The sequence below is a fragment of the Toxorhynchites rutilus genome, chromosome 1, assembly GCF_029784135.1.
Source record: "Toxorhynchites rutilus septentrionalis strain SRP chromosome 1, ASM2978413v1, whole genome shotgun sequence".
Classification (NCBI taxonomy): Eukaryota; Metazoa; Arthropoda; class Insecta; order Diptera; family Culicidae; genus Toxorhynchites; species Toxorhynchites rutilus.
In genome coordinates, this window is record NC_073744.1 from 38,997,222 (window position 1) to 39,025,124 (window position 27,903).

A 27,903-nucleotide genomic window follows, 5' to 3' on the forward strand; every position below is an offset into this window, starting at 1 on the left:
GTGTATTGCTCTGCGAAGGCAAGAATGAATCATCAGTCAATTATCGTCAACTGATTCTACAATGAAAAAAACATTTCAAAGATTGTTCTACTAAGCAGTTGTTTCTAAAATTTCACAGCATTATAGAACAATATCCGAAGGTTTTAACTAGCGAGTTTTATAATATAACAGCGTAGTTCTACGTCAACAATGCGGTCGTATCTTGGACACAACCTCCTATAATTTTTTTCAAAGAAAACTTAAAAAAGTTGTTGTTAGTTAAACTTTTTCCCTGTAAAAGTGCCCATCTTCCGATGTATGGAAGGCTTGTTGAGAATTTTAAGGGCTATTCATATATATATATATTTTTTTTTAGGAATTCAAAAAAAACCTTTTTGAGAAAAATGAATTTTTATTTTAAAAACAACTTTTTTTGTCAGCGAAATTTATTTTCTAAAAAATTTTTTGGTATTTTTTTTGTAAAAATTTAAACAGTTTCCTACATTTCATCCTTTGGCAAGAATTTTGGTAGCTTTTCAGTTATAAATTTTTATAAAAAATAAAGAAAAAATAAATTTGGCTTGTTTCAAAAGGAATCTAATTATTTTTCGAATATTTCAAGTATTTGTTGTTTAAATGAACTTAAATCTTACCACCCACAACGTTTCACTGCTATCTGAGATAGTGCTGCCAACGACCAGTCGAGTTGGCATGAAATTCGTCAGATATTAATGATAGCTACGAAACTTCTAACACTCCCTAACTGGTTAGAAAATTTCTGGTTTGTAGAAAAGAGAAGTACAGGAAAAGAAAAGCAATCGAGATGAGAAGCGCTACGAGAAGAGAGATGAAGATGTTATTTATTGGTCTCATATTTTCGTATCTTCACAACGCACCCTTTCAGAAAATTCCTTTATCCACCACCTTTATGTACACATCGACGCATATTAGCACCTCATCCGCATCGACCAAGCGCCCAAAGACGCTCAACCTCCAGAGACCTTTCGGTATGTAGGGTGGGAAAACAGATCCATCCAGGATATGGTTTTTGACGTAGAACATCTTCGGTGTGATTGGACACTCTCCCACTTCGGGAAAGTTCGTCGTTTCATTATAGTACGGATAGTACTCACGCCAGGTCGTGTTGAAAAACTCGCAAATCCTCTGCGGAGGAAGTTTCATCGGATACTCGTTGAATTGATTGTTACCTTTGGAACTGTACGCACTTCGTATGGATATCTGTAAGTGAAGTACACTACCAATACTGCCGGGAAAAATGAAAAATATGAATACCTACCACATATTTATCATTCGCTTCAGCCCGTAGCTCTATATTTCCATCCAGAACCGATACGGTGCGATTGAATTTACGCACCCGAATATTGTTGAATTCAATCAGATCCGTCCCATTCAGCTGCTCGATTTTCTCAAACATAACGTCGTAGTTCGGTAGGCTCTGCAGGCTGTCAATCGTTGCCAGAAGAAGTACTGAACGATAAAATAGGCTCATATTGCTGAACGCACTCACCACAATAATCACGTTACAAATAGTTTAACTATGTTTTATTGGATTTGAGATGTTTTCCGGGCGTTTGTAGTAATGGCTAATGGCAGCATGGGAACAGAGAAGCATTGCTGTTCGTGTGATGTATCGTTGTGAGATTATTGAAGCTAACATGGTCAAATACTTGTTTTATTGGCGTCAGAGATTATCGAACAACGTAGTGGGCAATGCTTCCAGTTTTGGTCCCGTAAAAGTCGGCCGATATTTCAGACGCGAAAATTCTTCCGGCCCGCATGTCTTCGAACTTGCCGCTTAAAATATAACCTAGCGGCAATATGTGGCATCAAAACCTCAACCAATAAATGATAAAGAATGACGCATATAATAAATTTTTAGGAAGATAAAGTTACCTAAGAAAGTCCCAGTTGTAGAAATTTATCTATTCCATGAATTATCGATCGATCAATCAAGCTTCTAGAAATGTCAATATTCTGCTGAGCCTCATAGCGCCCTATGATAGGCAAGTGTAAACATGTGTCAAGCTTGATGTTATAGGGCCCTATTCCAGAAGACGAGAAGCGCTCGTTTCGTTTGTTTTCATACTCCAGAAACCGAGCTTGACTAGAAGCAGACGAGTAGCTTGTCAGGCTCGATCGCTAGGCCGCGATCGTTGATAAATCAGTCGAGTTGTCGTCTAGTTAGTTTGTCCACCTTGTTGATTTAAAACATCAGTATTTTTTGCTCCGGTTTTAGCATCAGGAATTGTTTCACGACTGAACTAGAATTGCATAAGCAAAGTATGTTTCCAACAGCAACAATCCAATTCAATGCAGTAATTGGAAAATTTTACAGATTTTCATGTGGACCTCATCAAATCAACACAATCAAACGTAAACATTGAACTCTTATCCAAGGATGCCAGATGAGGGTTTTGAATATCTTAACACGGCACGAAATGTGTCTTCACACCATTTTGAACGAAAATGAATAATTCACAACATAATTTTTGAACATTTTTGATAAGCCAATGTTTTTTTCACTGATTTATATTTTACATTATTGCGTTTTGTTCGTCGTACCTAGACGTTTCGAAGTTTACAACTATGAATGTGAAAAAAACTACTTTATTGTACAACTGTTAATGGAAATACATGTACATAGATTTAAAACTTTTCATGATAAATCGTTCATTAAGTGTTCAATAAAAATGAGAATTTCTTCAGTGATACCGTTCTGAATCATATTTCGGACAACATCATATTTCGGCTACTTTGTTCTAATATCTTGAAATGCTTAATGCACTGATGATAGAACTATAAAATTTATATCACAATTGCTTCTTTAGAGTAATCCCTTGGCTTCACTATCATTTCATATAAGAACTACATTTGAATTACAACATAATCGGCAAAAATCTGACAACACTACTCATTATCGTTTGAGTTTGACGTTTCCTTAACGTGAGCACGTAGAATTTACCCGTTCATCAATATTGAAATTTTTCCCGTGTTTCATCAGTTCTCATCATCGTTAACAGTTCACTGTGTTTGCTTGGTAAGTGTTTCGCAGTTGACTATAAAATATAATCAAGTGTAATGTAATTTTCGTTCAAAAAATTACAGAATAAAGTGTCCGAAATTTGAATTCAATCTGTCCGAAATTTGATTTTTTTAGATATGGTGTCCGAAGTTTCATTCTTATTCGCTTGATTTGAAAAGCATTTTATTCGATGATTTTTTTATGTTTTCAATCAAATAGGTACCAAAGTAGAAAGCTCAAAAGCATATTGAACGAATTTATTAAAAATATCAACTAAACAATACCTTTGCATAAAGTTGAGACCTGTTTTCTACATCATATGCCTTAAGCGTCCGAAATATGATTCAGAACGGTATAGTAAAACAAAATTTTTAAAAATATTTCAAGCAATTCAGTATTTTTTTTTTAAAACATAACGATTGTTCTTCAAAAACAAGTCAGTAAATGTTAACAAAGGGGTCGTGCTCAGCCGTACGGCACAACTTGGTGGAGATGCTATCACGAGATCGCTGGATGGCACTGACATCCATCTTCCGGATGCAATTCCGGATCCTCGTGGTCAGCTACTTGGTGGCCGTGGTCCGCCAATTATTCTTGTACACCAAGGCACTGAGGGAACCGAAAAAATCCTCGATCGGACGGCACTGGGGCAAATTGGTCGGGTTCCGTTACGGTATTTGTTTTTCCTTGAGGTACGCCAACGTCTTCTTGGCGTAATCCACCCAATAAAACGTACTTTCCATCAGAATGATGCTCCTCTAAGAAAGGAACCAGAATCTTCTCCAGGCACACCTTTTGGTTGATGGTAAGTCCGCTCGACTTGTTAAACCAGGGGTTTGAATTCCCTTTGTCGGAAATTGCATTATACAGCATAACTTTCTTCTCAAACTTATGCTTGTTTTTGTACTTCACCCCGGGATGTGTGGACGCCTTGTTGCTGATATAGTACCGGTTATTGCCGGGAATGTGGGACTTTAATAACGGAGAATAACTCTCGTCGTCCAGCACGAATCACATCCCGCGATAACTCTTCGCCATCCACCGGCACTGACATTTCACGGTCGCTATCTACTCCTCCGTGCACTCGGGGGACCTAATCTTCTTCCGACAGACCATGCCCTCCTGCTTGTGGGTTCTGTGGATGTAGGAATGAGAGCAGTGAAATTTTTGGCTGGAATCACGCAAACTCGTATCGTCCTTGTTGTCGAACAACTTTTTTAGAGATTCTTTCTTCCATTTTACCATGATCTTTGCCAGACGGCTACTACCGATCTTCCGCTCGACGTTCCGGGATGCCAGAATCCGGTAAATAGTGCTCACCGGTACATTTTCGTCCCGAACGTAGTCTACTGTAAACTTTTTCCTTGACATTCACGCGTTTCGAAGAACCGTACAACGCGCTCGCCGAGTGTTTATTGTTTCGACCACATTTTTGATCGAATTGACAGCACACGAACGAAAAAAAAAATGAACAACCCGTTTCTAAGGAGAGAGCAATTCTCTCGGTGAGTAAAATATTTTCTTTCGTTACTTTTTGACGTAGAACTACGTCTTTCATTTCTATACTGGGGTGTAAGTTCAAAGTTTCGCAAACGAAAGCGTTACGCCGGAGAACGAGATTTTGAGCGTTAATAGCTCCTGAATAACTGAATGAAATAGTATGATAAACACTTCATTCGAAAGATAAAATGTCTACGCGTTCAAAAAAGGCTATTGAAATCACACCAATCGGTATATAAGCGAGTGCCGCTTGGAAATCCACTCAGTTATAATTGCGCAACGATTGAAGTACGATCGCTGGAATGGATGGATGTTTCCCTAACACAGACTTCAAAACCATGGAGTTCCCCTGGCTCGCAAATTAGATGCAACCAGCGGGTACTTTTGTATTCGTTTGAGTTTCTGCAAATTGGTATTTTTCCCTAACACAGACTTCAAAATCATGAAGCCTGGGGGAATCGGTATTGCAAAATAGATGCGAGCTGCGGGTACTTTTGTACTTGCTTGCGTTTCTGGAAATCGGAATGCTTTCTTAACACAGACTTCAAAACCATAGAGCCTATGGAAATCGGCATAGCAAATCAGATGCAAGCAGCGGGTACTATTGTACTCGGATTGATTATAGATTTGATATGGTATGATACGGTGTAGTGGATATGATCGAAGTGGATATTATATTGCATATCGAAGAAATCACATTTATAAAAGCAGCGTTATAAAATTATTTGCTTACGAATGCTGCAATCGATCGTCGTTATTGAGAAGTTGAAATTGTTGGGAAGGGGGTCTTTTTTCCGATGTGTAATTCCGAGGAGGAATCCATTTCTTCTCAAGCGTTAATAATCCTGATCCGGATCAACGATGATTTCAACTGCCGGGGTTTGGGGAGTGGGTATTTCCGAGGAGAAATCGATTCCCTCTTTGAACGTTAATAATTTTTTTCCGGCTAAACGAAGTGTGATAATCACTTTATTCGAAAGATGAAACGTCTAAGATTCATATGCTTGTTACTTATTGATTGCTAATTCGACGTTAGTTCTACGTCCACCTTGCGGTTCTATCAAAGATATAACCCACTTCTAGTTTTTACAGAAATGTATTGAAATCATTCTCATTTGTTATTGGACACTCGTTTGATGAACAAACATTGGCCCCGATAAATCCATAATAACAAAACGTCTGAGTGAGGAAACCTCAAGCATATGCTTGTGGAAAAAACGTTAATGAATCCAAAAGATATATGAAACTTATTCCTCTTTGTTATGTTTTTAGTATTTTGGCACTGAGAAAAGGGTCTCGATAATCAATTTTAGAAATGTTTTTTTGTTTTTCTCAAAATAAAAACATATCACCGATAATACCGAGAAAAATTGACAGAAGGCTCTCTAGCCTACTAAATAAAACATTTCAATGAAACTCGGGTACTGGAATAGAATATTTTGCGCGACTCGACAGTGACTGAAGCTGAGACGAGACGAATTGTTCGTTATACAGAAGAGATCCTAAGAATGAGCGTCGAGGGAGACAAAGTGACTTCATGCACACAGGCTTGTTTGTTTATTATTATCATTCTCTACAACAATTAAACTTATCTCGGTAGAAAAATCTACCCCTCTCCGTAGTATAAAAATGTATAAAAAATTACATTCTTCCTCTTAACGCCTAGTCTTGATCACTCCTCTCACTAGCAAAACATCCTCAGCTATTCGCGGTAGTATGCACAGGGGGATCCCTAAACGATCTTGGCTGGCACCTCGAAGCAGGTAATCGACTGAGACCCTCGGCCCTGCAGCTCCCAGTGCACGACCAGACTCATTTTGGGATAGATTTCCAGCACGGGGAACTCCCGCTTGTACACCACGGGTACACCGGCTTTCAACGGACAGCCCAACTTAGTTTCGCCATCCTCGGCGAAGATGTGGTCGCACGCGTTCGTTCCGTCGACACCGACGAAGGGTAGTGGAAGCGAGAGCACCTGGGCGTACACGGTCGTCGTGAGGGTTTTGATGTCCTCGGCTGCAGCGTGGAAACGGAACATAAGTTGTTTGCATCTCCAACGAGTGGATCATTCGTCAACTTACCGGGAGTAAATTTCTGGTTGATGGAAACCTTCGTTTTGCGCTTCAGCTTGCAAGGTCCCTTGGTGCAGTTGCTAATCTCGACGTTGTTTTGATCGTTCGGGACCAAACTTCTGGTGGCTGGAAGCGAAAATACAATTCATGAGCAAATTCATAGAAATGAAGACACAACTTACAAGGGCAAGCCTTAACATCGGTAGCATCAGCGTACATATAGAGGCAGCTCAGTGCCAGCACTACAACAACCATTGACTTCATCTCGGTTTTGATGGAGTAAACTTGCACAAATCACGCTCGAAGGTAATGCTTCTGAAAGTGAAAGAGAACGGGTTGCGGGTTAGTTGCGTTCTGTTAATGAGATGGTGTGAAAATTCACGTGTGAAATTTTGAAATTGCTTGTAGATTTGCACAGCAGTTATGAACGGAGACTAAAATTATGAAAAAACATTCGACTCTGAGCAATTCTCCTCTTGGCTCCGGTTGGCATTCACAAACAAAATTTGAGTAAATAGTTCTCTCAACCGGATAGCATTGAGCTTGAATTCGAAAACAGTTCCCAGTGTGCGATCGAGCGTATCCAAACCGGTTCAATCACAGAACGACTTTGAAAACTATTTTTTTTGTATATTGCTCCGAACTGTGTGTCTCAATATCTTGATATCAGGAAATCAAGCTGCAATGGCGCCGTTGCATAATTATTCAAACAGCAAACGTGATGCCCCGGTGTTAATGATTAGTCAGCAGCAAGTCATTATTTCAATTTCGATTCTCGATCCTCGCAAAGGAAGCTTCAGATTCCAGTTGCATGATAATCGGTTCATTAATGATTATGATTCTTTCCTGTTGAATCCTCTCATAGTCATCTAACCATCTAGCTATCGTAATGGTCGTTTGATCTGGTGTTATTGTAGGTATACAATACTTAGTTTTGCACTTGAATTAAATAATATACCACTTTATTCTGAGCCGCTGATGTGACATAATTCTTGCCTTATTCTGGAAGTCACCTTACTTCAGATTTCTATTTGACACCCGAGTATCGACTAACATATGAGAAAACGGCATTAAATCTCATTTGATGACAAGCTATAGTCATCCCACGACACGCCTTCGGGAATAGTGTGATTTGAACCATCTCACGTCATACGCCGCGCGGAATAGAGGGAATAGTTAAATTGCTACCCGACTAGTTTTCCCACGATTATCTAGATCGATCGCGATCATAGCGAGGAACTTGGTCATCCTTCCCAATGTTAAAATGCACTTTTTCGCACTTATTTAGCTGTTGAAACTGCAAGTCACCCCTCTATAGAAAATCATGAGAATGTGTAAGTTTAGTTAACAGTCAAACTTTACACAATACCTTTCATGTGTTAGTGTTTTCAATAGGAAACGTAATTTTTATCCGCTCACTCATGTTCAATACGTGATTCATTCCGCGGAAGAAGTCTGCATGTGTAGTATTTATCTACGGACGACATGTAAACAAACTGTGTGAACTTTGACTATTGCGAGAAAAAACACATTTGAGTCGGGGGAAGGGGGGCAGTTTCGAACAACGCTTGTAAAAATTAAGTGGTACAATTTTCAATCAAATTAAAAATATAAGTTAGTGAACAGCCTATCAATGAACAGCTGTCATATGGTTTGACATCTCCTCATCGTTTATTACTTACGAAAACAACACAACAACAACAAGCAACTGACTCATCGGGTATTACAACAATGCTGCAAAACATCGCGTCTAAAACACAGATAGATTTTACTTTGGCAACTTTGTCCCCGGAAAATCTTCAACCTCTTCCAAAAAACTTCACCGCGGAAAACCACCACTCGAAAACGGAAGAAATTTTTAGTGACTCTCATAGCAAGCAGTTTCAGACAAATACTGATAAACAGAAAAATGCAGAATATGCTGGAAATAAGAAACACATTCGGACAAAAATGCAATTTTTAAAAATTCGAATAAACCATTCGTAATCGCATCAACGCACACTTCTAACACGCTCATATTATACATTGATGTCCAAATGACAACCAGGATGAATTCAGGATTTGTTTTAAAGTTCACAAAAAATATTAAAAATCAAGGAAACATAGGAGGTTGTGTTCAAGACATGACCGCATTTTTTTTTTCCCAAAATATATATTTTTATCAAGGCTCATATGGCGTTAGCCTCACGGGGCCGGGAGTCCAATACTTTGACAATTTTTCTTATTATCTATGTTAGTAATATGTAACCGATTACTCGCGGTTGGCTCGAGGTTAGTATTACAAGTGTTTTCGTAATTGAGATGTTGTTGTCTCCAATGCTCTGTACGTGTGCCCGACACGGGATACTTCCTATTGGGATGCAGCAAATGACCGCATTGTTGACGTAGAACTACGCTGTTGTTTAATTCAAGTCTCTTGTTTATAACTGCGGATCTTATTTTATAATGCTACGAAAATTTTAAAACAACCATTCTACCAGTTTGGTCGCCCTGAAATGTTTTTATTGTAGAATCATTTGACGACAATTGTTTGATAATTCATTCTTTTGCTCACAGAACAATACATGCTCGAGATAAGCGCAGCTGTCATCCTTAGTGGAGAAAGTTTTGCTACTGGCAAGCGAAACCAAATCACATACAAAATTTTAGTACGATATTTACTTTCTTGGTGACTAAATAAACGAAATAAATTCTATCTGTTAATCTCAACAACCTCGAAAAGAGTAGCACTGCTTAATTATGATCAAGATTAGCGCAAATGCAATCCTAGTTGGCACGCGAGCGAAATTAATAACTTAATATAACTTATTGAATAACTTTGTATTCCCCAAATATTTTTTGGTGCACAATCTTAACACTTGTTTCACCATAGCGTCAGTTCAATGCATTTATGACAGGAAACAAACAATGTTAACTGCTTGGAAAGAGGCTGAATATTTGCCTCAGCAGAGATTCATTACCAATACCCTTGCGTGAATATTTCCCACCCGCTATCTCCCCTCCTTGTTTATATTTATCATTACGACTGCATAATTTGCAACACCAAACAGTCGTCAATCATAGCATAAAAAAAATTAGGCGATTGTTGCATCGTTACAGGGCTAATGCACACGGGAGCAGATACAAATGGGATTTCAGCGTAGAGAAGATGTGCTATTTTTACGTACGGATAATGAAGCACGCACGTACACATACAAATATCCATATATCGATGGCTTGAAGCAACTAAATATACACACACTTATCTCCGTTTTGTGTTCTTCTCAACAGAAGCCCTTTCTGTTATAATTGCCAGTCTAGATTAGCTTAGATGTCATTCTTTGTGGAGAGAGCTTTCCTACCGTGATGCAAAACCAAGTCACTGACAAAATTCCAGAACATTTGATGATTCCCCACACAATTGAGTAGCTCAGAACCTTGATGCAATGGCGTCAGTTTGATGCAATGATTGCAATGCCAGAGACAACACCGAGTGAGTAATTTGGTCGCGTCCACAGTTCAATCCGAAACGAAAACATGTGATGACGCAAAACAAGGAAGGACAAGAGATATTCTTTGCTTTGTATACAGCACGATACTGAAAGTTTGCCTTCCTTCCTTGCTTGAGACTTTAACCTTCTTCAGTTCATTCGTCTCTAACCTTCAAAAAGGCCCCCGAAAAACTTTATATTATCCATAATATTACTCCTCCACTCCCATTGCCTTGAGAAAGGCATTCGATCCCTCGCCGTCCAGCTTTCCCAGCAACGATGTTGCCCAGTCGGTGTCCACACAAAGAATAACCTTTGTCTCAGCGAGATCCACTATTTATACTCTTGGCAAATATTCCCCTTCGTTCTTCTTCTTTTCCTTCATCACGGAGACTTTACATCTTACGATTTCCCCTTCGTTGCTCGTTGATAAGGTGCTCGTTATTGACAGCTCTGTTCGGGAAAGCACACAAATGGACAGAACAAAAGTATGAGGAAATGGGAATGCTTCCAATTTTCATCAATTTAAACCATATACAGAATATAGGATTGTAATGTATATCATATCAAACAAATCTTAAGGAATTTTCGATTCGTTTGGTATGTAAATCGCCAGAATCCGTTCGCGGAAAAAATAGTTGTTAACGTTAACTTTATTTCATAAAAACGTGACGTGTTTTCTGATTTGGCACCCTTAATGAAAGACGTAGTTCTATGTCAAAAAGTGTCCCCCCTCTCCCCTATGTACCGTAGTAAATGTATTAGGCTGATTGAAAAGTTCGCGGATCTTGAATAAAGAAAAATACCAACAAATACGAAATTTCCCAAAAATTGTCTTCATTCGTCAGTATATTTTTCCTTATGTTTAATATACTTTTAGCAACAATTCTCCCATGTTTTTTTTATTGAGAAACGTTTTCTATAAGAAGAGATGAGAATCGATAGTAGCTAGTAGCTACCAAATTTTGATAATTCATGTACCAATCGAATCGAAATTTACTAATACTTTTGTGACTTGACAACACCAAAACTTTTAGCGGTTTCCGACTCTTGAACATTAATATTATATTTTCAGTTCCGTTTTAAAACATACAAATGAACTTTGTTCTATGATTTGTTATGTAATTATGTAATATCCATTTTGTTTAAAATATTGATAAATATTCAAATAATATGATTTTTTGAAAAAGTAATTTTGGAAAAAGGGGAGAAATGTTGATTTTTTCGAAAAATGTATCGAAAAATTAAGAGATTTCAAATGCATACTACGCAGAACCGTTTTTATGATATATGAGGGGCTTGAATAAAAGGGGTGTAAGTGAATTGATCGATTTCCCTAAATCGACTCTCTCTCTCTTGGTCATAACTTCGCAGCGAATACATTCCCAACTGTTTTTCACAATGTGGAAGGTAGGTCAGAACCTCATCTATCGGATTCTATAGCAAACTTAAATTGGAACGTTTTTGCAGTTGAGTTATTAACTAAATAAAAAGTTGATGAAGAGAAATCGATCAAGTCACTTACACCCCTTGCATTCTAAGCCCCTCATATGTTATAATGTATACCATTAGACGGCAAATTTATCCAGAATTATGAAAATATCAAATTGAGAAGGAAATGAATCCTTTCTTATTGTTTTCTTCATCTGAGATATCTACTGGGAACTCAACTCAATAAATATGACTCACAGTTAACGCCTCTGAATCGGTTTGAAGCAATAAAAACCTAATAGAAATGATGAAGAAAATTACATCGAAAATCGATTTTGAAGAAAATTATTTTTCTTCTTTTTTTTCAAAGCATGTTACAAATGCTAAACTTGCATGGTAGGATGCTATCATTGACTAGCACGATTACCTATAACCATTGCATTTCTATTCTTGCTGGTTTACTAGAAGATCAGGCAGATCAAATTGCCCGGCAGGCGCGTTTTAGACATAGCTCCTCTACAACATGAAATTGTGTACATCCAGTCAATGTGTAGTGATAAGGGTAATGTAGATGGTGGAGTGGGTGAATAAGATGGCTGAAATTCCATAGAAAGGAAAAAACATTATTTCAGCGATACCAAGGTGACATTGTCATTGTCCGACATTGTCCGCCCCGGGTGTCACTTCTAAGGGGTGACACAGATACAGTCCACTTTATTGAATGCTCTAATTCAGCGGCCTTATTTAGGTAGCTTACCATCAACACGAACGAACAGTCAGAAGTGCAAAGAAGTAGGGGTAGTGGGGGCAAATTGGTCATGGGGGACAAAGTGGTCACCTGCTTGTTTGGTAGTAAAACTATTGACTATAGATGCCGTATTGATAGTCACCTTATGTTTGATGAATTTAATGACTTTTGAGTCACCCTGTACTTCAGTAGTGCTGTCGCACGTCAAAATACAACTAAAAACAGAAATTACTCTCTCGATAGCCTTTCGCCCGTAGTTCTGTGTGCGTGGTATCTAAGGAATTTCTCGTGATATTTAGTTTATTCAATCTGATATGTTGGACAAATCATCAGTTTGGACGACTGTTCACATATTCTAGGAGAGGTGAACGTATATTTTGTTTAATCCCAGTGATTAATTAGCATAGAAATTATTTTCATGTTTGGGAGCAAAGTGGTCATAGGCGAATAACAACTTACGATGTTCTGTTTACTAAAGCTGATATTCCTCATCACATTCTGCTCTCGAAGAAGATCCTTTTGTGGCTTTGACCCTGGATAAATATGCCACTCCAACTAAACCAAGTCTCATAACGGAACGTTATATGTTTCTTACTATGCTTTTGCTTTTGCAAGAGAAAATTAAAATTGAGACTCAAGGTGAATAGGCCAAGCTTATTTCATGCATGTACCTACTATAACAAATATGATGTGAACAAATTTGGACGAAAAAAAAACGCTTAAATCTATCCCATTTAGCTTGATATGAGCGGGTGACCACTTTGCCCTCATTAATTGACCACTTTACCTCCAAGCAAAAAAAAAAAAATTTGATTTTTCACCTTTTTTTTTCTAATGATAAAAAGTGTAATATTTTGAATTTTTAAAGTAAAAGCCGTTTGCTATCTTGGAGAACAATGAGTTGAACTATAATATTTTTCGAGAAACTGGAATTAACTCGGTATGTGGGCGCTGGAAATAGGCATATTCCTTAGGGTGACCACTATGCCCCCACTTCCCCTATTTCAGAATCATTCACTGCTGTTTTAACATCAAAAACAATGTAATAGTTGGGTGATTTAGCATCAATTCATAAAATCCGGAAAGTCATGGCATGGTTTGATGAATAAAGTCTTCAGATTCTGTACTGGTCAACTTGTTTATTAGATCAAACCCCTATCAAGAACTTATGAGGAGTAATCGTACGAATAGTAGATGCAGCTTACAAGCAGTATGAGTGATTTTAAGAGCATAAACGATCAGTATTCTCTGCGTAGAACGAGATACACACTACAACATGGCGCAGCTTGGTCAAAACCACCCCGAGTGGGTTATTTGAACTGACTGAGAACTAAAGATGACCTATGAATTAGAAACTTATTGTAATTCATGTGAAATTGACGTTAATTTTGTGAAGGAGTGAGAGTTTTTCCATCTGGTTCTATTGTTATAAAACACTGGAATTTTTGTTTTTCGAATGTTTCGCGCCTGAACACAACAATAACAATACTTCAATTCAACCGACTTCTTACATATCTCTGGAAATTCAGAAAAAATGAGTGGTGTATTAGCAACTAGAGACTTGGGGCTTTCCAACAAACCTAAACTCGTATTGATCATATGTGATTCTCATGAAGAAAAATCGATTTGCACTTACTAGTTGCGTGAAAACACCCTAAATCGGACAAATCAAGATAATTTCCCCTATTAGAATGAAAGGACAAATTTGTCTCTTTATGTTCAGTCAGAAAGAATTACTTACTAACACAGAAACGCACAGTACACACATTTAATTTCATTTGAAGACACAATAATTTTTCATCTTGATGTAAAAACAACATCCAACACTCCAATCACGAATGGTAGAACATATTCGAATTAACAAAAAAATCCAACTAAAACACTCATCCTTAACTCTGAGTGATAGGAATAAAAAGTCATCAAAAATGCTGTATCACCATGATAACCCTTACGCCGATTCTAGTAAGGACTGACCTAGATGATGTCTCAATCTCATTCAACGTGTTTTTTTTTTGTGGCTGAAACATCGAATGCATTTGAATCATATGTTACGAAACCACAACATTACAAAAATGTAATCCGAGTTGTAAAAGTTCGAGTACAATGTTTGTTACTGCGAATTGCAAGTTTAGCAACAAGCCGAGCAAACAAGTTCTGTCCAACACAGACCAACAATATGCGATCATGTGTACTAGCCAGGGTAATACTGGAACTCTGGGCTGGAGGGCAGTAGTATCGCGTGCGACAATAACGTGTTTTCTCAGGCTGCGAAAATCAACCGCGCGAACCGGCTACCTCGAAAGCAATTTAGATTCCACCGTCGCGTCATCAGTGCGTGATTTGCTAATGTTTCGCGTTCGCGTTAAACTTAGTCATGATTAGCAGCATCTCACATCGAATGGTTCATAACAGTTATCTTTGCGATAAATACAAAAGCGAGTATCATAAGATTATTTTCACCTTCTTTGCTGGAACACGTCCAATTATCGATTCACTAGGTCACCGGCACTCTTAACGTGTTTCTGGTTTAAAGTTTCACACTTTTACTCGGTTCAACTAACTGGGGTGGCAGCACAACACACTCGCGAGGACTCTCCACCTCTGAAAACTCACAAACCGCTTGGTGACCGGACTTCTGAACGACTGGAATAGCGATCCTCGGGTTCGATTCGTTTTATACACCTAATCTGCTGCTGATGATATTGATGATGGTGTTGCGCGTTTAGAACAGAGCATCTAGCATCGTTAAAGTTCTCGGAAGCTTCCCAAGTCATCCGGCTCAATACTCACACACAAGGAACCGCTGCTGCTGCTGCTGTGTCCCGCTGACGCTTGCAAGCACCTGAGCAGAATCTTGATTGCGGAGCCAAAGAAGATGAAGCCGCTTCCTGCGGTGCAATGCTGTGCTGCTGTTCATATTCTCGGTGTTATCTTTTCTTTCTCTCCATTCCGAGCGTTTGTATGAAAGGAGGAATCAAGCAGAGACCTGTAAACCCCCTCTATCCGTGTGAGCAGCTAATTTCAAACACGGGTAAAATCGAAGGAAATAATCCAGTGAAACGATAATAGATACCTGCAGGGAGTGAACACGAAAACGGATAAATCAAACGCAGCGGCCAGCGGAAAGGGCGTGCAATTTGATTGAGATCACTAGTTCTAACCGGTGATCATGCAGTCAGACGGATGCATTTTCTCTCCCGGTAGACTGCGTTTAACATAAAGGGTGTGTCACATCAAATTGCATCACGGAAAAAACGCTGTAGAAATTTAATTTTTAGGAATTATATCTTCAGCTTTCGCTTATAATCAGATAAGAGTGTATAGATCACGTTGGCCATGCTTCAATGTCCAATTTTTCAAAAGTTGTCAAATCGGAGGCGGACTTCAAGAGAAAATGGATTTCTGTTCAAAAAAAAACTACAACCTGACGTTGTACAGAACCTTATGGACGGGGTAAAGAGGAAAGTGCGAGCATACGGACTTGGGCTTGAAGTATGAATAAAAAGAAAATGCCAAAAGTTGTTTAATAGTTTTTATTTTACTGTCTAAAATTTTCAAAAGGATCGGTCTACTGGGCGAATTTCTACAGCGTTTTTTCCGTGATGCAATTTGATGTGACACACCCTTTATGCTGATTTTTTTATGTCGATTTCAACTGTATCTTGGACAGGGTGCAGTCAATGCTCTCAATGGAATAAGCATCGCTACGTTTTGTATTAACCTACATGTCTTCAAATGTTTTTCAACGTAACTTCCAAACATATATTTTTACCATAATGATGTACTTGGAAAAGTTGTTGGAAATTTTAAGCAAATTCACAAAATTTCATAAACATGGCGGTATTAAACATATTAAAATAGCCTATTTATTATAAAAGATGACAATAAATTAGAAATATTTTTTTAAATATGTCGAGGATGGCTGCATTTAGGAGGAGATTGATAAAGTGCTTTTTTTGTTTTAAATCACATCATATTACAAATTTTTTTTTCATGTGGCTAAAAATGATTCTTAACATCCAAAAATTCGTAGTTTCGAAAATTCATAAAAAATCGATGTCCCCCGAAGATCGTCAAAAATAGTTTTACCATCTTAGACTATTTTTTGAATTTTTTTACATGACTTCTGTTTTATATGAAAAAATTAAAAAAACTAAAAAATACATTTATAAATTTAAAAAAAAATTAAATTGAAAAAGACAATGAATTTGAAATGTTTTTTTTAAATATCTCGAGAATGGCTGCATTTAGAAAGAGATTGGTAAAGAGCTTTTTTATTTTAAATCACTTCAGGATTCATAATTTGTGACTACAATGACTGTTAACATACAAAGATTCCATGTTTCGAAAATTCATAAAAATTCGATGTTCCACAAAGTTCGTCAAAAGTAGTTTTACCATCTTGTACCCATTTTTTTGATTTTCTATATAACTTCTATTTTATATGAAAAAAAAACAAAAAAAATAAAAAATATGTATTTTAGATATTGCAAATCAAAGTTTTTTTTTTTTAAATAGAAAAAAAGTACTGATTTTTTGTTCAGTGTATTTTTTTTCACGTTTGGACATCAATACCCTATAACTCTTTCTAAGACACTCTTTCGGTAGGACTCACAGTTTTTGAGATATAAATTATCATAGATTTCTCTTACTAAAATCGATACGCTCTTTTAATAAGTTACACTTTAGTCAAAAAAATCCCTAATGCTGTGGAAAACTCATATTTTCTCCAAACCCAAAGGGAATACAAACTTTCATTCGAATCAAAAATATTCATGTTTTGTCATTTGTCGTTTTCATTTGGAATTGTTCATAATCATTATACTACAGAAACTACCGTACAATAGGCCATGGCCATGGTTGTTCCATTTGACGCACTGTAGTGGGGGTAAGTTATCGTGCACCCGTGGCCGAGTGGTTAGCGTCTCACATTATCATGCCGGGTGTTCGGGTTCGATTCTCGTTCTGGTCGGGGGATTTTTCGTCAAAGAAATTTCTTTCGACTTGCACTGTGGTCACGCGTATTCTAGAGCTTGCCCCTCGGAATACATTCAAGGCGTGTTATTTGGCTTGAGAAATCTCAACTAAGTATTAATAAATGACGCTAGTTAATGCATACTTTGAGACGGCAAAAGTTCAAAGGGAACGGGAATGTTAACGCCATTCAAGAAGTTGGAAATGAGGTTGATTTTCAAAGTTAACATGTAAAATGACTACTTATTTATGTTAATGAGTAGCCCTTTTACATGGTATTCTATGATAAAGGGTGTGTCACATCAAATTGCATCACGGAAAAAACGCTGTAGAAATTTTATTTTTAGGAATTATATCTTCAGCTTTCGCTTATAATCAGATAAGAGTGTATAGATCACGTTGGCCATGCTTCACTGTCAATTTTTCGTAAATTTGGAAAAATGTCGTCGAACGAAAAAGAGCGTCATGAATTAATCCTGCGCACTCATTTCGAGAATCCGGAGTTGTCACATCGAGACATCGGTAAGATGCTGGGAATCGTCCAATCCACGATCAGCAGAGTACTAAAACGATACTTCGAGAACCTAACCATCGACCGGAAGGTGAAGAACGGCAAAAATGGATGCTCCGTCAGTGAAAAAGATCACAAGCGCGTAGTTAAGCAGTTTAGACGTGATCCGAGAAGTTCGGTCCGGGATGTCGCCAATAAGCTGAATTTGTCAAGTTCATTCGTCCAGCGGACCAAGCAGCGGGAGGGCCCGCGAACATACAAGGTTCAGAAGGCTCCTAACCGCGACGAAAGGCAAAACATGGTGGGGAAGACGCGAGCCCGGAAGCTGTACACCGAAATGCTGACGAAGCCGCATTGCCTGGTAATGGACGACGAAACCTACGTCAAAGCGGACTTTCGTCAGCTGCCGGGCCTGTTGTTCTTCTCCGCAGAGGACAAATTCAGCGTTCCGGAGGAGATTCGCAAGCAGAAACTATCCAAGTTTGCCAAAAAGTACATGGTGTGGCAAGCGATCTGCTCTTGCGGAAAGCGGAGCGCCCCCTTCGTGATGACCGGCACGGTAAACGGGTAGGTTTACCTTAAGGAGTGCCTACAGAAGCGCTTACTACCACTATTGAAGCAGCACGAGAGCCCGACCATCTTCTGGCCGGATCTCGCTTCGTGCCACTATTCAAAGGACGTGTTGGAGTGGTACGAAGCCAACGGGGTCACCTTCGTGCCAAAGGAAATGAACCCGCCCAACGCGCCGGAGCTTCGCCCAATAGAGAAATATTGGGCGATTATGAAGCAGGCCCTCCGGAAGAACCCAAAAGTTGTCAAATCGGAGGCGGACTTCAAGAGAAAATGGATTTCTGTTCAAAAAAAACTACAACCTGACGTTGTACAGAACCTTATGGACGGGGTAAAGAGGAAGGTGCGAGCATACGGGCTTGGGCTCGAAGTATGAATAAAAAGAAAATGCCAGAAGTTGTTTAATAGTTTTTATTTTACTGTCTAAAATTTTCAAAAGGATCGGTCTACTGGGCGAATTTCTACAGCGTTTTTTTTTCGTGATGCAATTTAATGTGACACACCCTTTAGTTTAACCACGTTCTAGCACCGAAGATCTGTCTTAAGGGGGAAATATGAAAAAAAAACTGTAAATCATAAGAGATTTTGCGTGTCGATGTAATTTTAGCGATATAATTTATTTTGAGTGGTTCATTTTCAAATTTCACTCACTAATGATACACACTGAAGTCGCTTTTCACGCGCTTATATTTTGCGCGGCTTTTTTTACACGGTTTTAGGAATTTACGTGTTTTTTGCGCGGATTTCGGGACTTACGCGGTTTTTTACGCGGATCTCGGAATTTATGCGGTTTGTTTTACGTGGTACGCATCAACCGCGTAAAAATTTAATGTGCTAATTGATGTGACTTTTCACGAAATAAGTTTATATTATATCACTGATTAGTAGCTGAGAAATAAAAGGAGAAACAGATACCATGATTGTAGCATGCAAAAAAATAAGTTAATCAATTGTTAGAATATGGGTTGCATTTTAAACTAATAATTCACTGTTTGTTGTTAGATTTTTACACAGATTTCGAAATTTAGGCAGTTTATTTCTACGCGATTTTCTTTTCCGCTGTTTTTGTTTACGCGCCACGTATCCCCCGCGTAAAAGGCGACTCCAGTGTAGTTAACATCGATGCGGTGTTGGAATATATCAAATAGGTAAGATCATTTGTACGTAAAAAAAATTGTGAACAATTCTAATAATTGTACTGGTAATTATTAGAATGTACGTTTCAAATTGAGGTTAAAGAGACAACCAAAAACATGTTTTGGGAACAGCATTCAACTAGCACTCTTTTTAGTATCTCCGTTAGTTTACAGACAGACGAATTTTGAGATTGAACATAACATAATTCATCTCTCTTATTTGTCCGTCTAAGTCCGTCGGACAGTTTTATCCCCGTGAAAACATTTCAAAACACAAACATATTGAGGAACTGCATTCAAGTTTTGGAAATTATGCAATTCTAATGATGCAATCGAAGTTCTCTTACCCTGTTCGTCTTGCCCCCAGATCCTCACTATATAATAGGAGTACCGATAAGTTTCTTCATTTTTTATTTCAAAACTTAATGCTTTATTCTGCAAAAATGGTTACAAATTTAATATTCAAAGTATCACTGCCCATCGCTGGTCACAACTTTTTCTCATCTTTCTGGCAATTCACGGATCCCTTTGAGGATTTCCTCAAAGGTTTGTCGGCTAACCACGATTCGATCCAATTTTGGACTTCATCAAAATTGGAGAAATGCTGCTCAACCAGGTCATGTTGCATCGATCGAAAGAGGTAGTAATCGGACGGAGCAATGTCTGGAGAACACGGCGGGTGGGATAGGACCTCCCATTTCAGCGTTTCCAAGTATGTTTTGACCGGTTTCGCCACTGCCGCAATGACAGTAGATTTCCAACGAATGTCTGGAAATTTGATTCACTGTAAAACCGAAAAAACTTACCGGTACATCTTACCGACAACAATACGCGAGTAAGTATAACAAAGAATTCAACAAAAAAACAAAAATGTGAAGTGTCCTCCTCCCGAACACCATCTACTTCCGGGACTGAGCCTCCCGTGGAGAAGGTGACTGGAATCAAACGTAGACAGAGGCCTAATGACAAACCGTTCAATAAGTCTGAAAGCACCGATGGATTATTTCAGCCACTAAAAAGATTGAAAAAACGGAATCTACTCTTCCGAGTACGAACACGTCGATGACTATTGCCCTGAATATAATCGACATTAGCTCATCTCTATCTATAGATCGAACGGCCAGATTTCCCGAGAATCTTATTATCCAACAAAACATTGAAAGGATTCTGGCGATTTACAACTCCTTACTCAGATTTTCTTCCCGGCAATAGTCCTACTTCAAGAAACACTTGTTTCCGGATCGTATTATTTCATTGACGACCAAATGTTCGAAAAATCCGTAATTATTGATTGTATTTGTGTTTTATAGTTAACATGGTTTAGAGATAGAGGACGGTATATGTTTGATATATTGGGTTGGGGAAAAAGAAATGTCGGTTATTGTCAATATATGGTAACACTTAAACATATCTTGTGTTGTACTTATCGCATCGGGTCCTACTATATGGCTATTTAAAGGCGACAATCTTTGTTACAAGTGTCGTTTTGACAGTGTTGTGATTGTCCTTTTCAGTCTCAAGTTATAGAGCGTCAAAGATGGAGTGCACCAAGCAAGAAATTCGCCATATTTTACGTTTTTACTACCTGCGAGGTAAAACTGCAATGAAGGCGGCCGACAAAAATCGTGTAGTTTATGGACCCGATACTATAACGATTCGCACAGCACAGCGTTGGTTTGATCGATTTCGTTCTGGTGTAGTGGCTCTCGGAGATACACCCCGTACTGGTAGGCCAATCGTCGTGGAAACCGATAAAATCCTTGAAATCATCCAAGACCGGCATGTGAGCACTCGCTCGATTGGCCAGGAACTGTGTATGTGACTACCATGAGCCTACATTGATTTACAGCAATTGTAACATGGTTGCATTATCAATACTCATTATAATTTCTAATCCTAGACTATCATGGTATACGTAGGGACTAGTAGAGTAGTATACGTAGAGAGGACGCCCTATCGATGAGCAGACATCTTAATGTCGGAGTAGGGACGTGTCCCAACATGGCATGCAACTAAAGGGTCATCCATTAGCGACTTGACAGTTTTGTGTCTTTGTGTGAACTAACCCTGAAAACATTTTCATAATCTGTCAATGTCAAAACGTTAATCAAAATCAACATTCTCAACATGGTGAAGTATACGAACGAGCAACGCATAATTATTGAAAATTACTACCGAAATTCGGAGTCGGTGGTTGCAACTTTAAGAGCTGTAATCCATTTCCAACAATGACACGTGCAACGCGATCAGAGTCACTTAAAAATGCTCATGGAGTTTCATGACTCTGAATGCTCAGTTGTAAAATTTATTTAATTGCTTTTGATTTCCGATAGATATATGGTCTCATTTCATTTTATGAAGTGTCGTGATCATGACCATCTCCACCAAATCTAAAGGCGACCATACACTGTTTGTCCGAAGGTCCTGAGGTTTGTCTTTTTCACTTTCTGATAGATAAACTTTGATTTCAATTTGGTACAAACACAATTCTTTTTCACTCTTCAATTATCAAGTGGCTAACAATTTCAGACATCGAACATGGAAAAAAATTCTACTGAAATGTTTAACGTAATGTCAGGATTGACGAATAGATCGAAAGAATATTTTTGCTTTATTCTGCAATAATGGTCACAAATTTAAAATTCAAAGTATTGCTCATCGCTAGTCACAACTTTTTCCCATCTTTCTGGCCATTTTTTGAGTACTCGAATATTACACTGTTGATAGCTGGATGCGTAGCTGCTGTCGGAAAACCGGAACCTTGTTAGTGGTATCGGCCCTGAAGCAACGGGATGTCGCAGAACGAATTCCAATGAACATTTTGAAACTTCAGGACAACACCTAAAGCGTTACATAGAAGTTTTTGAAAATTGGAAAAATTCTCAAAATTGTAGCTATTTGTGTTAAAAATGAGCAATTTTTTATTTTTCATTTTTCAAAATCGCTGCTTAGAATGCTCAGAAAAAATCGAAAAATAAGATATCGGAAAATGGTTATGCAACGATTCAGATACTGAACTTTTATATACTGATAAAAAATTTCAGTCAAATTGGGCAAGTACATCCTGAGATATCGGTACTACCAGTTTATAAATATGATTACGAGAAAAACGCGTTTAAAATTTCGTACAGCAATGCTATATCTTTTGAGGTGACCTTATACTTTTGGCTGTAACTTTCCAACGAAATCAAATATTGAAAAATCCTTTTAGGACAACATTTCTGAAGGCATAAGCTTCCCAAAAAATCAGTAGTGTGTTCGACAGAGTTTTTAGATATTATTGAATTATGACCTGTTGTGATAGATGTTAATTTTGTATCTTTTATTATTTCTGGTATATATGGCATTTTTAAATGGAAACTTGAACATTAAAAGTAGTTTTTCAAAGAAAACATGAAAAAAATGTTGTTAGAAAATCTCTTTCCCAGTAACAGTTCTCTTCTTGCGATTTATGGGTAACTTGTTAGTAATTATATGGACTATTTATATAATTTTCGTTCAGATTCTTAAATAAAAATATGTTTATTTAGGAAAATTAAATTTAAATCTCAAAACATTTTTTGAATGAATATTTTTTTGATGAAAATGAAAACTTAAACAATTTACTATACTTTATTCTCCAACCAAAATTTTATAGCTGTGTTGGTTTTTTAGTTAAAATTCTTGAAAGAACAGTTTGAAACTCAACATTTCAAAAAAATTGACATAAATATTTTTTGTTCTGAGTAATTAAAAAAATTGTACAGTAAGTTACTTCTAATTCGACATCTAGAATAACAGACCTGTAATGCGACTCGACTAATTGGACATTTCCGCCACTAATGGCGATGGCCCCAGATTGAAAGCTGCCACCAGACGTCGACACTGTACCACTGTCATCGCGAAAGCCTAATTACAGGTCACCATCAGGGTTACCATATCTAAAGAATAACCTGTATTAATACAGATTTTTCAGACTTTTTGAAATCAAGAATCTGTAGTTACAGAATGCAGATTTTCCTAGTTTTCATACAGATTCAAATATTTTTCAAAATAACGATCCAATATTAGTTATGGCTTTATCTCAATAATATTTTGTACCATCTCACCAATTTTATTCATATACACTCGACAAAACAATTAGAAGAAAGGAGTTCGAAGTCGAAATTTTTAAGCGATTTTTGAAATGCTGTAACTCCATGCGTTGAGTTTTCACGGAGTTCTTCTTCTTAAATGGCTCTAACATTCCCAGAGGAACTTCGCCGTCTCAACGTAGTATTACTTGCGTCATTTTTATTAGTACTTAGTTGAGAGTTCTATGCCGAATAAAACGCTTTGAATGCATTCAGATTGGCAAGCTCTTGAGTACGCGTGATCACAGTGCAAGTCGGAGAAAATTTCTTTGACGAAAAATACCCCCGACCAGAACGGGAATCGAACCCGAACCCTCGGCATGATAATGTGTGACGCTAACCACTCGGCCACGGGAGCACAAGTTACAGTTACACGAACTTACAGCATTTCAAAAATCGCCTAGAAAGGCTGTTTTGAAAACTCCAAAAGATTCAGTACAGGGATAATTTGTTACTTTGACAAAAAAAAACTATTTTAATTTTTCGCATCGATTTCTAAAAAGTGCCAAAAACAGGGTTTTTACAGTGTTTTACAATATCTGCTGTAACTCTGAAAATATTGCAGTCCTTTTCATGAAAGTAACACAATATTCTTGTACAGTATTTTTGAAGTTTTCAAAACTGTCTATCGATCTGCGCTGCGATGATTATTTGTTGAATTATTTATTATCGAACACGAAGAGGAAACTTTTCATTAAAACAAAAAAAAATCTGTATTGGAAAGTCCTACATGAACGTTATAGGGATCAAATGAAAGCTAGTTGATAAGGTTAAAAGGGTTTTCTATTGAATTAGCTGGCAAAATTTGTGTTAGTCCACAAAATCATCGTAAAAACGGAAAGCAACCGATTTTTAATTTCATCAATTTCATCATGTCCACTGCACACACTAAGATAAAAATATTTTCGTACAATATTCCAAAATTTTAAAGTTCAAGTTTCAAAATTATGTACATTCCATATCCATGCGGTGATTTTTCACGACGTTACAGCATTTCAAAAATCATCTAAAAATTTCGACTTCGAACCCTGTTTCTCTGTTTTTTTGTCGAGTGTAGATTCGAATCAGTGTGAACGAGAGTCATTTTGGCTTTCATATGTATCGTGAAGTACTGCTTTCTTATGTTCAATTTAAGGTGAATGTGGAAGCTAGCCATTGTAGTAGTATAGGTAAACCCACGTATAAAAATGAGGTAATAGTGTTTGTGAGAGAAGAGCAAAGCACACATAAATAGATCAAATCACTTATCAGACTGTGTGGCGCTTCATTGACACGAGTCTTTGAATATATTTGAAAAAAAAAACAATTCAATACTAAAATAAAATGTATGAACGATATGTTCCGACGAACAATTGGAAATATAAATATATATAAAGAAGGTGCATTTGCATATGAAGTAAAATTCTGATTATACGCAGGCGTAACATGAGCAAACAAACAGCAAATACATGCGAATTGGGGCTCTTTTGGTATCAACAAGTTCTTCCGCATAGTAACTCGATGTTGATAATTCCTTAATATTTTCCTTCGTTGATCGTATTGTTTTCACATATTCAGGTTGGAGAGCCTTAACCCTTCTCTTCGTTGGCCGAGGCATTTTGATTGAATGTAATACTTTTCCGTTTACTGTTTTTGAAAGCATAGGCAACCGTGGCAGTGTTCCGAGCTCTGCAATACAATTTTCTTATCCAATGTTATAGTTGCTAAAACTTACATTATAGACCACCCAGCAAACATTAAGTCGTATGAATAGCTATAATTGGAGGCGATATACATACAACCAAGACACATTTGTATGATATATGATGCAGCATATACACACAAAAGTGGAGGCGATATACGTATATGCCATATTTTGTACGCATATAAAGCCGTATATAACGATATGCGATGCTTTTTGAACTGATATGCGATTTGATACGACAACGTTACCACTCAATCCATCGATGACATGGAAAATCGTGTTTTTGCATTTTATGCGATTTTAGATATATATGATCGATATTTTGATTGATATTTTATGCGATTGTGATTTGATACGAAATTATATGTGACTTATCATGTGCAAAGTTATACGATTTAATGTTTACTGGGCAATTAAACGTAAAAATAATAATTGTATTGATATCAACACAATTTTATTTTATTGATTTTCATGACATGAAACGCTATGACTCAGGAATAACATTTTATTGAGTAGATTTTATAGCTGTTTAGATGATGTTATCTGGCATCAGTGTCGAAAAAGTAACGATGCTTTCACCAATACAAACAAAACCATTGCCGAAGATTGAAAAATGAAAATTTAACCTTCAGAGCACTAGCTCGAGTTTGCCGACGTTTCTCACTATACAGTGCAACAGCAGATGAAAATTTAATATCTTGTGAGTAATCGATTAGAGTTTGGTTGATATTACTTTATGGGAAGTGTACCAAAACGATCATTTTCTTCACATTGTTTCGCAAAATTATTGATTTACGGGCGAGGGATAAGGGAGAGAGATGAAAGAAAGGAGCGCCATTGTGGCAGCCATTTGTGGTTAGCTTCCACCTTCACCTTAAGGGGAAAAGATGCAAAAGATATAAAAGATGTAAGAAATCCTAATTAAGTACTACTGATAAAGACGCAAGTAATACCTACATTGAGACGGCTAAAGTTCCACTATGAACATTAATCTCATTCAAGAAGAATATGCCAATCAATGATACTAAGGCTAAGATGCTTTAAAATTGAACTTATAAATTTAAAACTGATTTCGATGCAGATTTTCTGAGAAAAAAATAAGATTTTTTAATACCAAAAACAAAGATTTTTTATAGCAACTCTGGTCACAACAGCCTCTAATGCGACACTGAGCAGTGCATCGGTATGTCGAGTTGAACAATGTCTATTTGACAAAAAAAAATATAGGTATCATAGTAAGTATTAGGTATGCACTATTGCTTCAATGAACAATGTTTCTACACCCACAACGTTTAACTGCAATCTGAGATGATGCTTGCAACTTCTAAAAAATCGTCAAAAATATTATATAGTCATGTACGGAATATGAAGAAGTTTGATTGGCAATCCATTTTTGTATATCAATATCTTTTGATGGAGACAATTCAAACCATTTTTCTTTGTATTCATTTTACTGCAGCTAACGAGTTTGCAGCCGCTAACTTTACAGGTAACATTTATCATTTCCAAGTAGTTTCCAGTCGATGCTTGTACGCATGTGAGTACGCTAAAAGAATATCAAATTAATGATCGTACTCCGCTCTCACGTAGATATTTCTTCGCAATGGAAAATTTATAAGCACACAGACAGGATGACATTTAGATCAATCATATTTAGGCACGGCAACACGTGTCGTATTCTTGTTTTGCTTTTCTATTTAATTCCAATAGTTCAGATAGGTTCAGTATTATTGTCAACTCGACAATAATGAATCGTCGAGAATGTGATATACAAATATGAATGTTGAATGTAAATAAACAAAAACGTAAACAATAGCCTTTGATTTAGATATGAGAACGATAGACAAATGATGATGTCCTTTTCTTCGTTCCACCTACGATTTCACTGTCACTTTGCTCATACGTGCTTCCACCCTTGTGCTTTTCGCGTTGATCAAAACAATAACAATCCTTTGTTAGTCACAGTCACATATTTCGAATTATTTCCCGCCCGCCCGAGGCGTAGCGAATCGCTCAAATCGACACGCTTAAACTGACGCAAACCTGTCAACGACTTCCGAGTGCATGACATCCATTTTAAACGGCCATGACGGGAGCGCTCGCGAAAGCAGGCTGAACTGACACCGATTTGTATTTCGTTGTTTGCCGCACATCGACCTGCTCGGCACGAACTTGAAACACACCCAAAAATGATGGAAACAGAAAACTTAAATTCGGCGATTGATTACTGACATCACTCACAACAAAGCGCACTAAAAATCGTTTCCCACAACAGCTCACTGGCACTGTCCGAAATCGACTGTTGCGCGTCTCGATTCGGAACTGAGGTGGCCGGGGTGAGCCCCATTGCGGTTCGCAGCAGCCAATGCAGCTGACCCGAGTGAACCTCGGCTTTGTGAGGTTTTGTAGCCACACACAGCGATCGATCATAGCTCGTTTGGGGCTCATTAAACATCGGGCTTACCTCAGCAGCGGCAGCAACAGTAACAGAATTGCAAGCTAGTTTTTTTCTTCTCTCTAGCGAAAACAGCACTCCTTATTGTAGGTGAACAAGGAATATTATTTTCGTTGGAGAGAGAAATACAGACAGCGTTCAGCGATGATTCCTGGTGGCACCACAAGGTCATCCGGTTTGGCATGCCAACGGCAACTACAGCGGAGATGCGGAAACAA

At 37.7% G+C, this 27,903-nt stretch overlaps 2 protein-coding genes across 6 annotated transcripts; both read right to left on the reverse strand.

Annotated features, from left to right (window-relative positions):
- Positions 1-614: 614 nt before the first annotated feature.
- Positions 615-1,494, reverse strand: LOC129763514 (uncharacterized). Its single transcript, XM_055762655.1, has 3 exons — positions 1,277-1,494; positions 876-1,218; positions 615-812 (listed from the first exon to the last, which is right to left on the reverse strand). The coding sequence occupies exons 1-2, from the start codon at positions 1,487-1,489 to the stop codon at positions 880-882; spliced, it is 552 nt and encodes a 183-aa protein (XP_055618630.1). The 5' UTR covers positions 1,490-1,494; the 3' UTR covers positions 615-812; positions 876-879.
- A 4,562-nt stretch (positions 1,495-6,056) lies between these two features.
- Positions 6,057-27,587, reverse strand: LOC129778564 (NPC intracellular cholesterol transporter 2 homolog a). Of its 5 annotated transcripts, none has more exons than XM_055785550.1 (4): positions 27,463-27,587; positions 6,777-6,909; positions 6,604-6,720; positions 6,057-6,538 (listed from the first exon to the last, which is right to left on the reverse strand). In XM_055785550.1, the coding sequence occupies exons 2-4, from the start codon at positions 6,856-6,858 to the stop codon at positions 6,255-6,257; spliced, it is 483 nt and encodes a 160-aa protein (XP_055641525.1). In that variant the 5' UTR covers positions 6,859-6,909; positions 27,463-27,587; the 3' UTR covers positions 6,057-6,254. The 5 variants fall into 5 exon arrangements, with proteins under 5 accessions (XP_055641525.1, XP_055641543.1, XP_055641533.1 ...); XM_055785568.1 differs by having other exon boundaries at positions 27,472-27,576; XM_055785558.1 differs by lacking the exon at positions 27,463-27,587 and adding an exon at positions 27,274-27,390.
- Positions 27,588-27,903: the final 316 nt, after the last annotated feature.

Bases quoted from the DNA above. Each gene is read 5' to 3' on its own strand.
- LOC129778564 (XM_055785550.1), bottom strand. From the start codon at position 6,858: ATGAAGTCAATGGTTGTTGTAGTGCTGGCACTGAGCTGCCTCTATATG. The intron at 6,721-6,776 runs GTAAGTTGTGTC...TTTCGCTTCCAG, and splicing joins CGATGTTAAGGCTTGCCCTT to CCACCAGAAGTTTGGTCCCG. The intron at 6,539-6,603 runs GTAAGTTGACGA...TCCACGCTGCAG, and splicing joins CAACCAGAAATTTACTCCCG to CCGAGGACATCAAAACCCTC.
- LOC129763514 (XM_055762655.1), bottom strand. From the start codon at position 1,489: ATGAGCCTATTTTATCGTTCAGTACTTCTTCTGGCAACGATTGACAGC. The intron at 1,219-1,276 runs GTAGGTATTCAT...CTTCACTTACAG, and splicing joins AAGCGAATGATAAATATGTG to ATATCCATACGAAGTGCGTA.